Raw genomic sequence first — 12,145 nt, 5'->3', positions numbered from 1 at the left:
GCTAAAGCTCTAATCACTGAGAAAACTGGCCAGAGCCCAACCAGGGTTTTTAATAGTTTTTTAATTGACGTTTTAGAGAGAGAGGAAGGAAGAGAGAAACATTGATGTGAGAGAGAAACAACGATCCTCCTACACAGCTCCCCACTGGGGATTAAGCCTGAAACCTGGGCATGTGCCCTGACCGGGAATAGAACTGGGACCTCTCAGTCCATGGGATGATGCTCAATTCACTGAGCCACACTGGCAGAGCTAAAATTTTTCATTTGAAAGATCTTTCTTGCTCGGTCAGTGTGGCTCAGTGGTTGATTGTGGGCCCATGCATCAAGAAGTCACCAGTTCGATTCTCGGTCAGGGCACATGCCCAGGTTGTGGGCCAAATCCCCAGTCGGGGGCATGCAGGAGGCAACCAATCAATGTTCTGTCTCATTAATGTTTCTATCTCTTTCTCCCTCTCCCTTCCTCTCTCTCTAAAATCAATAAAGAAAAAATAAACAAATAAATAGAAAAGATCTTTCTTGTGGTTGAATGCCAATTAGGACATGTAGAAGAAATGGAATTAGAAAGTCACCATTTGGCAACCATCATAGTAATAATGCAGGAGAGAATCATGAATGGATGCTAAAACCAGTAAGAATGTTTGTGTGATGTGTAATAGGATATCTATATAATCCCAATGTATCTTCTCAGAGACACTTGCTAATATCAAAGGAAAAAGTAATTACTTTAGAGAAGAAACCACCTTAACAAAATGAGCAAAGTTAATATCATCAGTAATGGAAAAAACAGACATCAAGCACCTCCTAATAGGATGCACAGAGAAGAAAAAACATTACTTCAGGGATATTCCTGCCAAATAAACATAACCCAAATCTAATCAAAAGAAAACTTTAGACAACCCAAACTGAGCTACAGCCTAAAAACAATTGCTTGTATTCATTAGAAATGTCACGGTCATTAAAGATTAGGAATGACTGAACTGTCAAGATTCAAGCGAACATGACAAGACTTGACAACTGCATTCAATCTATGACCCAAGATTATCTTTTGTTATAAACAACATTATAGAAACTATTGGAGAAATATGAATGTGGATTAGCTAATATTGTATCAGTGCTAATTTCCTGATTTTGATTACTGTACTGCAGTTATGCCAGACAATGGTCACATTCTTGTTTTGGGGACTCTGGAGTTTTAGACACTAAGAGGTTAAAGGCATTATGTCTGCAACTTAATTTTAGAAATAAAATAATATGTATGTATTGTGATAGAAATTCCATTTTGTGTCTATTTTTTTTTTTTTGAAGCAGGGCTAGATTTTTAAGTCTATGTTTCTATGTGTATATCTATCTACGGTTCTGTTTCTTCTCATTGCTGGATGGTAGGAGTAATTGCTTCTACCACATTTTGTTTATTCATTCCTCAGTGATGGACACAGGATTGCTTTCGACTTCCATCACAATCTTTAAACACGTCTCCTTTTGTTTCTTTTCACATAGAAGTTTAGTTTATTAATCCTCTCATAAAAAATCTGCACAATCACCACAGATTGTGAAGAATCTTTCCTCCTTCTGTTTGACACACCCACATTGGCCTTTGTAGTCCCCCTCTGTTTCCTCGAGGTCGTCTTCTTCTCATAGAGGCCATGTCTTTTTTTTAATTTTTGTTTTCTTATAGAGGCCATGTCTTGCAAGTCTATATTTGAGTTCATTTTTCTTTGCATAATCCAAGGAATCATAAATCATGCCAAAGCCAGGTGTCTCGCCACCACCAAAATGGGTTCTGAATCCAAACACAAAGATGATATCTGGTGAGGTCTTACACATTTTGGCTAGTTTTTCCTGAATTTCAGTCTTGGGTACTGTTGCCTTCCCAGGGTGAAGGACATCAATGACCATTTGTTTCCGCTGAAGTAGTTTGTTGGTCATGAACTTCCTGGTCCGGATAGTTACCGTGTCATTCATGATAGAAGTTAATCTTCAAGCAACCAGGGAGGAAAAGCTAAACACATCTTCTTTTAGATATGCAAAATTTCCTAGGGATGGACAATCAGGAGCTAAATTGCAGGGAGCACAGTGCACACTTGTATTGATGTGATATATGAAAATTTCTAGAAGGCTACATCAATGTGCTCTTCCACCAATAGGCACAAACTTTCCTGTCTCTCCCAGCACCTCAAAGACTCTCACAGTTGGCACTACCCAGCTTCTTAATTTGCCCATGAAAGGGATATAAAGTGTTATTTCATAGTTTAAAAAAAACTTGTATTCATCTAATTATTAATAAGTTCAAACATGTCTTTATGTATTTGCTGACCTTTGAGTTTCTTCTGAAATGCCAATTCATAGTTTTTGTTTATTTTTTTTGTTTAACATTGATGTGAGAGAGACACATTGATTGGTTGCCTCCCTCACTACTCGATGAGGGCCAGGGAATGAACTGCAACCAAGGCACGTGCTCTTGACTGGAATTGAACCCGCGACTCTTTGGTCCTTGGGCCAATGCTCTAACTGCTGAGCAAAACTAGCCAGGGCTACCTATTTTTTTTCCCAATTTCTTGTTGATTTTCAGTAGTTCTTGGCAAACTATAAAGAATAATGATGAAACATAAAGAATAATGATTTTCCTTAGCATTGAAATTGGAAGACGAATGGAATCCAGAAAAGACATGTAGGGATATTTGAAATTATTGTAATATTTATTTCAGAGGTTAGGTTGTAGGTCATGTATATTTATTGACTTACTATTCATGTCTTTGTAAATCTTTGTATATGCAAGAATTTACTCAGTATTCTAAATCAGTGCTTCTCAAAGCGGGGGTCTCCAGAGCAGTAGCATCAGCATTACTAGAGAATTTGTTTAGAAAGCTAAAATTGGCTATCGGGCACGCCAGACCTTCAGACTCAGAGACTCTGGGGGTAGGCCCAGCAATCTGTGTTCTAACAAGTCTACCATAATTGTAGGGAAAAACTAAAACCCATTTTTGATGCTATTTTAAAAATAAGAAATTATACTCTTGAAACTCCTCCCAACTATTTTTTTCCATTTTTTAAATTTAATTTTAATTTTTTGCATGCTATGTCCTGGTATCTGCAGAATTTTTTTGTTAATCCTCACCGGAAGATATTTTTTCCAGTTATTTTTAGACGGAGTGAAAGGGAGGAAGAGGGGGAGAGGGGGAGAGGGGGAGAGAGAGAGAGAGAGATCTGTGTGGGAAAGACACATCAATTGGTTGCCTCCCACATGACCTATAACCCAGGTATGTGACTTTGACAGGGAATCCAACCCGGGGGCGGTATCTACAGAATTTTATATGTCTGGACAATATTTCAAAATCTTTTAAATGACTGTTTATACAATGCTATAGCTTAAATACTGGGACATGTATCTTTATCACTGTATCTTCCATTGAAAGTAGAATTTTTAATTTCTTTTAACTTAGGATATCTAACCCTTACCCTTTATAATTCAATCAATAAATTCTTCAGTCTCAGTTTCTACATGTCTTTTCATTTTTTTTTTTTTTTTTTAAATCCTCACCCGAGGACATTTTTCCATTTTTTGTTCAGGTAAAGTGGGAGGGAGAGAGAGGAACAGAGAGAGAGAGAAACATCGATGCGAAAGAAACACATCGAGTGGCTGCCATCCGCACAACCGACCAGGGCCGGGGACAAACTGCAACCGAGGTACGCGCCCTTAGCGGGAACCGAACCCGGGTCTCTCAGGACCGCAGGCCGTCGCTCTAACCGCTGAGCCAAACCGGCCAGGGCTGTCTTTTCATTTTTATGAAGAATGGAAATCCCCTCTCACAATGTTTGCTTAACTTTCAGTACAATTTCGTGAAATATTGGTGCTAGAGAAACTAGTGGACAGTCTTGGGTTTCTGTCTCTTTCTCTTGATGGCAAGTCCCTACAAGAAACCTGGGAAACACCATCTCTTCAACAACTAGTCATTTCCCTCTCAGTAATTACCCTAGTTCATATTCTAAAGAACCATTAATGGTGATGACTGGGCACAACCCTGCTGAGATAAGAGCTTGGAAATTTTCCTGTAGATTTAATGTCAGCAAATTTTGAAAAGTTTCCTCACTGTTTTGCAAAATAATTTCAGAAATAACTTATCTTTATATCTGACTAATCTCCATTTGGTTGTACAAGGCTAACTTCGGGTAAGCTCTGTGACACCATATCTGCTTTTTTGTTACTTTAAACCTCTGTCTGGGCCTGCTTGTACTCCTGTGGTAGGACTCTCTTGCCCTCCCCTCACTAGGACCTGGCCCTTTCTCCTGATTCTTGGTTGTTGAGGTGTTCTCACTGTGCCCTGCAGGTCCTGTCACACATTCCAAAATGAAGCTGTAGGGTTTGATCTACTCACCAATGTGTTAATAGATTTAAATAGAATAAATTAGTCTTGACTGATTGTACTCAGCCTGTGGTTTTCACACTTCTTTTAAGAAAGTCAATGGGGAAAAAAGGAGGGACATCTGTAATACTTTCAATAATAAAGATAAATGAAAAAACAACACTTGATAATTAAAAGACAAATAACCCAGTTAAAAAAGAAGTCTTTCATAGAAAAAGAAGTAAGATAGCTTTGGCCCAGTAGCTCAGTTGATTAGATTAGAGCATCAGCCTGATATACCAAGGTTGTGGGTTCAATCCCAGGTCATGGTACATACAATAATCAGTGAATTGATGTTTCTCTCTCTCTGTCTCTGTCTCTGTCTCTCTCTCTCTCTCTCTCCCCCTTACTATTCTCTAAAATAAATTAAAATTAAGAAAAAGTAAACTAGTTCAAGAGTCAAATCATCCTGTTGAAGGAGGCTTAGCTTTGGAGCTCAGACAATTGGCTCCTTTCTCTGGGGTGTTGGAAATCACACTGAGGTCAAGGCCCCATCCCCAGAGATTCTGATGTAATTGGTATGAGACTGGGACTGAGACTGGGCATTGGTATTTTTAAAAGCTCCAAGGTGTTACTAATGTGGTTCTCCACCTTTATCATGCATTAGAATCACCTGTAGGGCTTTGTTCAAACAGGATTACCCTTCTCCACCCAAGAGTTTCTGGTTCATTAGGTCTGGGATGGCGCCTGATCGTTTGCATTCCTAGCAATTCCCAGGGGATTCTGGCGCTGCTGGTCCAGGACCAAACTTTGAGAACTATTACTCCAGTGAAAACTTGAAAAGCTCTGTGTTTAGTAACTTTTGTCCTGCCCTGAAAATACTGCCACTCTCCCTTTTACTTTTATTTTTTTTGCAATTTTTATCAATTTATTTTTGTTACAGATGTTTCTCCTTTTTCCCACCTAGACACCCTCCTCCTCATCCCGCTCACCCACCAGCATTGTTGTCTATGTCCATTGGTTACACATATGTGCATATAAGTTCTTTGGTTTATCTGATCACTCCCTCCTGCCCCCATCCTCTGAGGTTTGTCAGTCTGAACCATGCTCCTTTCTGTGTCCCTGGGTCTATTTTGTTCATCAGCTTATTTTGTTTATTATATTCCACAAATAAGTAAGATCGTGTGGCATTGTTCTTTGTTTAATTGGCTTATTTTGCTTCACATAATGCTCTCCAGGTCCCTCCATGTTGTCTTAAAGGATGAAATCTTTCTTTCTTACAGCTGCATAGTGTTCCATTGTGTATATGTACCACAGCTTTTTTATCCATTCATCTACTGATGGACACTTGGGCTGTTTCCAGATGCCACCCTCCCTTTAAAAAATTAGGATTAAGAACATTATTTTCCTTAATTCATGCCACTTTGTTATTATCAGTCCATAAAAGCTCTTCTCATTTTAGTTCTTTTAAAAACTTTTTACCTTTATTCCCAATTCGTACGCTAATTCTCCCCGCCACCAAAGACATTCCCTAAATCAATTGATATGTGATCTTTTATAATTATGTAGAAACACAATAAAAAAAAATTCAACTTGAAGTAGTAACACCAATCCTGAGAGTTATAGCCACATAGAATTTGCTCAGAGGAGAAATTTTAATCTGGTTTTGGAGCTTCAAGAGGCCCTATACTAAGGGAGGCCTGTAAGATCCAGCAGAGACTGTGCGGTCTAGTTATCCCCGGGACCTGTGGGGTGCTGAAACACCAGAGAGGCCTGTGTGACCCAGCAGGGACTGTGTGATTAGTTACCCGCAGGACATGTGGGGTGTTGCAGCACCAGAGAAGCCTGTGTGATACAGCAGCCCATAACATAGGCATAGAGCTGGGTCCCCAAAGGGACTGTGCGATCCAGTTACCCGCAGGTCCTGCAGGGTGCTGGGGCACCAGGAAAGCCTGTGCTACCCAGCTGTGCACAAGATATGCATAAAGGAATTGAAAAACGGAGGTGGAATGAATAGAAGCTACACAGACGATCTCCGAGGAACAAACGAAAATTACAACTAAAACAAAGACAAATCCTCAGAAAAAAACAACAGAAAAGCAGTAGGACAGGACCATATAACCAGGGACACTGGTAAGATCTGTGCAGGTGCGAGAGGGTGGCAGGCTGGGAGCCCAGGGACAGCAGCAGTCTTAGATGTGAGCAGCACCCTTGGAGAATAAAGACCAAACCCACTCCACAGTGCAGAGCCAGGACAGAGCACTAAAATAGCCACAGCCACTCACTTGGAGGCTAGGCAGAGGTAGGGCATACTGGGCTGGAACTCTGGGGACACCTGGGATTTGGAGGGCACTCTGAGTTTTTGCTGAGTTGCGACCACAAAGAACAGTGGCCGGTGTGCTCCTTCCCATAGCTGTGGGGAAAAGCAGCAGCCCTAACCCCTGAAAGATTCAGCCTTTACCAGCTGAGGCAAAGAAATGCAAACTGAGGCTCATCAACAACCAGCATCTATCCCATCCTCTGGAAATCCTCTTATGCAGAACACCAAGGCTACATTCCAAGGCACTGAGTAACTGAGACTACTAGCCACCAGAAAAAAGCTAGAGAATAACTGAACCTTTCCTGGGCTTGCAAATCTACCCAGGAAAGTAAGACATGACAGTGGTGTTTAACATGGGCCCACCCAGGCTCATCCAAACCCAGTAGGGGGAGTCACAAACAGCAGAACACCAACAGCCACAGGGAAAATTTGTCAGGCTCCAAAACCCACTGAGATAGCCAAAATGGTAAAACAAAGAAACAAATGCCAAATGAAAGAACAAGAGAACTCTATCAGAGATGAGATCAATGAAATATAGCTAAGCAAATTATCAGAGGTAGAGTTCAGAGCCATGATCTTGAGGAAGCTCAACAGCATGAGTAAGGACATCAGCACCATGAGTAAAGATATAGAAATACTAAAAACTAACCAAGTGGAAATGAAGAATTACATATCAGAAATGAAAAACACATTGGAAGGACTAACCAGCACAGTAGAGGAAGCTGAGGACTGGATCAGTGAATTAAAAGACAGGGTAGAAAAAATCAACCAATAAGAAAATTTAAAGAAAAAAACTACTAAAAAACAGGAAGACAACTTAAGAGAACTGTAGGACCACAGGAAACGTAGTAACATTCACATCATAGGAGTCCTGAAGAGGAAGAAAACAGGCAAGGTTTATAGAATATATTTGAAGAAATAGTGACAGAAAACTTTCCTAACTTGGTGAAGGAAGGAGGCATTGAAGTTCAAGAAGTACAGAGAGCCCCAAGTAAGAAGAACCCAAACAGGCCCACACCAAGACACATAGTAATTAAAATGCCAAAAATTAAAGACAAAGAGAGAATCCTAAAGGCAGCAAGAGATAAGCAACAGGTTACCTACAAAGGAAAGCCCATAAGGCCCTCAGCTGACTTCTCAACAGAAACACTACAGGCAAGAAGGGAGTGGCATTAAGTAATCAAGGTCATGAAAAACAAGCATCTGAATCCAAGACTACTCTACCCAGCAAGGCTATCATTCAAAATAGAAGGTCAAATAAAGAGCTTTCCAGACAAAAAAAAAAGGCTAAGTGAATATATTAACAACAAACCAGCACTGTAAGAAATGCTGAAAGGACTGCTGTAATAAGTAGAAGAAATAGAAAGAAAAATAGAACCACACTAAACAAAAATGGCAATGAATAGGTACATCTCAATTATCACCTTAAATGTAAATGGTTTGAATGTTCTGATGAAAAGACACAGAGTAGCTGACTGGATAAGAAAGCATGACTCACATATATGTTGTTTACAAGAAACCCACCTCACAACAAAAGGCTCACATAGGTTGAAATGGAAGGAATGGAAAAAAATCTTTCAAGCAAATGGAAAACAAAAAAAAGCCGGGGTAGCAATACTCATATCTGATAAAGTAGATTTCAAAATGAAGGCCATAACTAGAGACAAAGAATGCCACTACATAATATTGAAAGGATCTATCCAACAGGAAGATGTTAATCTTGGTAAACATATATGAACCCAATATGGGAGCACTGACATATGTTAAAAATCTTCTGGAGAACTTCAAAGGAGAAATCAACGGCAATACAATCATAGCAGGGGACTTCAAACCCTGCTGACATCACTGCATAGATCTTCTAGACAAAAAATCAAGGAAACACAGACTCTAAATAAAGCACTAGATCAAATGGATTTAATAGATATCGACAGAGAATTACGCCCCAAAACTACAGAATTCACATTCATCTCAGGTGCACATGGGACATTCTCAAGAATAGACCACATGTTAGGGCACAAACTAAGTCTTTACAAGTTCAAGAAGATTGAAATCATATCAAGCATCTTCTCAGATCGCAATGGCATGAAACTAGAAATCAATTGCAACAAGAACATACAAAGACTTTTGAAAACATGGAGGCTAAATAGCATGTTATTGAACAATGAATGGGTTACCATGGAGATCAAGGAAGAAATCAAAAAATTCCTGGAAACCAATAAAAATGAACACACAACAACAGAAAATCTATGGGATGCAGCAAAAGCAGTTCTGAGAGGGAAGTTCATAGCACTACAGGCCTACCTCAAGAAGCAAGAAAATTTTCTAACAGAATATCTAACCTCACAACTTAAAGAACTAGAAAGCAAACCAAAAGAAAACCCCAGAGCAAGTAGAAGGAAGGAAATAGTAAAGATCAGAGCAGAAATAAATGACATGGAGACCAAAAAAACAATTCAAAGGATCAATGAAAAAAAGAGCTGGTTCTTTGAAAAGATAAACAAAATTGATGAACCATTAGCTAGACTCACCAAGAAACAAAGAGAGAGAACTCAAATACACAAAATCAGAAATAAAAGAGGAGAAATAATAGGTGACTCCACAGAAAAACAAAGGATTGTTAAAAGATATTATGAACAATTACACGGCAACAAATTCGACAATCTATGTGAAATGGATAAATTTCTAGAAACACCTAGTCTCCCAAAACTGAACTAGGAAGAGACGGAAAACTTGAACAGACCAAAAACAACAGAAGAAATTGAAGATGTAATCAAGACTCTTCCAGCAAACAAAAACCCATGCCCAGATGGCTTTATGGGGGAATTTTACCGAACATTCAAAGAAGAACTAATACCTATTCTCCTCAAATGATTTCAAAAAATTCAAGAGAAAGGAAGATTTCCAAACTTGTTTTATGAGGCCAGCATAATTCTAATTCCAAAACCAGAAAAAACACTACAAAGAAAGAAAACTACAGACCAATATCCCTGATGAACATAGATGCCAAAATCCTGAACAAAATACTAGCAAATCATATTCAGTAATACATCAAAAAAATTATTCACCATGACCAAGTGGGATTCATCCCAGGGATGCAAGGCTGGTACAATATTCACAAAGCAATAAATGTGATACACCACATAAGCAAAATAAAAAGATAAAAATTATATGATCATATCAATAGATGCTGGAAAAGTATTCGACAAAATCCAGCATCCATTTCTGATAAAACGCTCAGCAATGTGGGAATAGAGGGATCATATCTCGACATAATAAAGGCCATATATGAAAGACCTACAGACAACATCATACTCAATGGGCAAAATCTCAAAATCTAAAAGCATTTTCCTTAAGAACAGGAACAAAGCAAGGATGCCCATTTTCACCACTCTTATTTAACTGGAAGTCTTAGCCACAGGAATCAGACAGGAAGAAAAAATTAAAGGGATCCAAATTGGAAAGGAGGAAGTGAAACTGTCATTATTTGCAGATGACATGATACTACACGTGGAAAACCCCAAAGACTCCATCAAAAATTTACTAGATTTAATAAAGGAATTTGGCAAAGTAGCAGGATACAAAATTAATGTCAAGAAATCGATGGCATTCTTATACATCAATGATGAATCCACAGAAAGAGAAACTAAGAAAACAATCCCATTTACCACTGTGGCCAAAAAATTAAGATACCTAGGAATAAACTTAACCAAAGAAATAAATGACCTATTCACAGAAAACTACAGGTCATTGAAAAAGAAATAGAGGTAGATATAAAAAAGTGGAAGCACATACCTTGTTCATTAATTGGAAGAATTAACAACAATAAAATGTCCATACTACCCAAAGCAATCTTTAGATTCAATGCAATCCTCATCAAAATACCAATGACATACTGCACGGAACTAGAACAAATACTTCAAAAGTTCATATGGAACCAAAAAAGACCTCGAATAGCCACAGCAATCTTGAAAAAGAACAAAGTAGGAGGGATCACATTACCAGATTTCAGGTTATACTACAAAGCCAGTATAATCAAAACAGCCTGGTACTGGCACAAGAACAGGCATATAGACCAGTGGAACAGAACCCAGAACCCAGAAATGGACCCAAGGCAAAATGCTCAATTAATATTTGACAAAGTTGGCAAGAGCATACAGTGGAGTAAGGACAGCCTCTTTAATAAATGGTGTTGGGAAAATTGAACAGCTACATGAAAAAAACAAAGCTAGACCATCAACTTACACCCTACACAAGAATAAATTCAAAATGGATGAAAGACTGAAATGTGACTCATGAATCCATAAAAATCCTAGAAGAAACTATAGGCAACAAAATTTCACACTTTATATGCAGTAGAATTTTCACTGACACATCACCTAAGGCAACAGAAACAAAGGAGAAAATGAACACATGAGAGTACATCAAACTCAAAAGCTTCTGCACAGTGAAAGATACAATCATCAAAATGTAAAGGCTACCCACTGTATGGGAGATCATAATTGCCAATGATATATCAGATAAGGGGTTAATTTCATATATATATATATACACACACACATATGTATATAGAGTGCTCATACAACTCCACAAAAGGAAGACAAAGAACCCAATTAAAAAATGGGCAGAGGAACTAAATAGACACCTCTCCAAACAGGACATACAAGTGGCTAAGAGACATATGAAGAAATGCTCATCATCACTAATCATCAGAGAGATGCAAATTAAAACAACAATGAGGTATCACCTCACACCTGTCAGAATGGCCACCATCAACAAATCATCAAACAACAAGTGTTGGCGAGGGTGTGGAGAAAAGGGGACTCTAATACACTGCTGGTGGGAATGCAGACTGGTGCAGCCACTATTGAAAACAATATGGTGTTACCTCCAAAAATTAAAAATTGAACTTCCATTTGACCCAGTGATCCCACTTCTAGTTATATATCCTAAGAAGCCTGAAACACCAATCAGAAAGAATATATGTATCCTCATGTTTGTAGCAGCATTATTTACAATAGATAAGATCTGGAAACAGCCCAAGTGTCCATCAGTAGACGAATGGCTTAAAAAGCAGTGGTACATATACACAATGGAGTACTATGCAGCTGTAAGGAAGAAAGATCTCTTATCCTTTGAGACGACATGGAGAGACCTGAAAAGTGTCATCCTAAGCAAAACAAGCAAAACAGAGAAAGACAAGTATCTTATGTTCTCACTTATTTGTGGAATATAATGAACATAACAATCTGAGGAATGGGGTAGTCCCAGAGTAGTCAAAGTGGGGTACAGACTGACAATCCCCAGAAGAGGGGGTGGTGGCGGAGAGATAAACCATAGAACTTATATGCATGTATGCATGAACAATGAATATGGACAACAAAGCTGTGGACTGGGCAGGGCTGGGAATGAGGGGGAGGGGGGAATCAGTGGGGGAAAAAGGAGAAACACCTGTAACAAAAATAAATAAATTAATTAATAAAAAAAGT

General features: G+C 38.8%; 1 protein-coding gene across 1 annotated transcript; it reads right to left on the bottom strand.

Annotated features, from left to right (window-relative positions):
- Positions 1-1,631: 1,631 nt before the first annotated feature.
- On the bottom strand, positions 1,632-1,992 carry LOC118621669 (40S ribosomal protein S24-like). The gene has a single exon (XM_036249029.1). The coding sequence runs from the start codon at positions 1,959-1,961 to the stop codon at positions 1,632-1,634; it is 330 nt and encodes a 109-aa protein (XP_036104922.1). The 5' UTR covers positions 1,962-1,992.
- Positions 1,993-12,145: the final 10,153 nt, after the last annotated feature.

Source organism: Molossus molossus, unplaced genomic scaffold (genome assembly GCF_014108415.1).
Source record: "Molossus molossus isolate mMolMol1 unplaced genomic scaffold, mMolMol1.p scaffold_m16_p_8, whole genome shotgun sequence".
In the NCBI taxonomy this organism is placed as follows: Eukaryota; Metazoa; Chordata; class Mammalia; order Chiroptera; family Molossidae; genus Molossus; species Molossus molossus.
This window is presented reverse-complemented; position numbering and strand designations above follow the sequence as displayed.

Excerpts from the sequence above, each read along its gene's own strand:
- LOC118621669 (XM_036249029.1), bottom strand. The coding sequence starts at position 1,961 with ATGAATGACACGGTAACTATCCGGACCAGGAAGTTCATGACCAACAAA.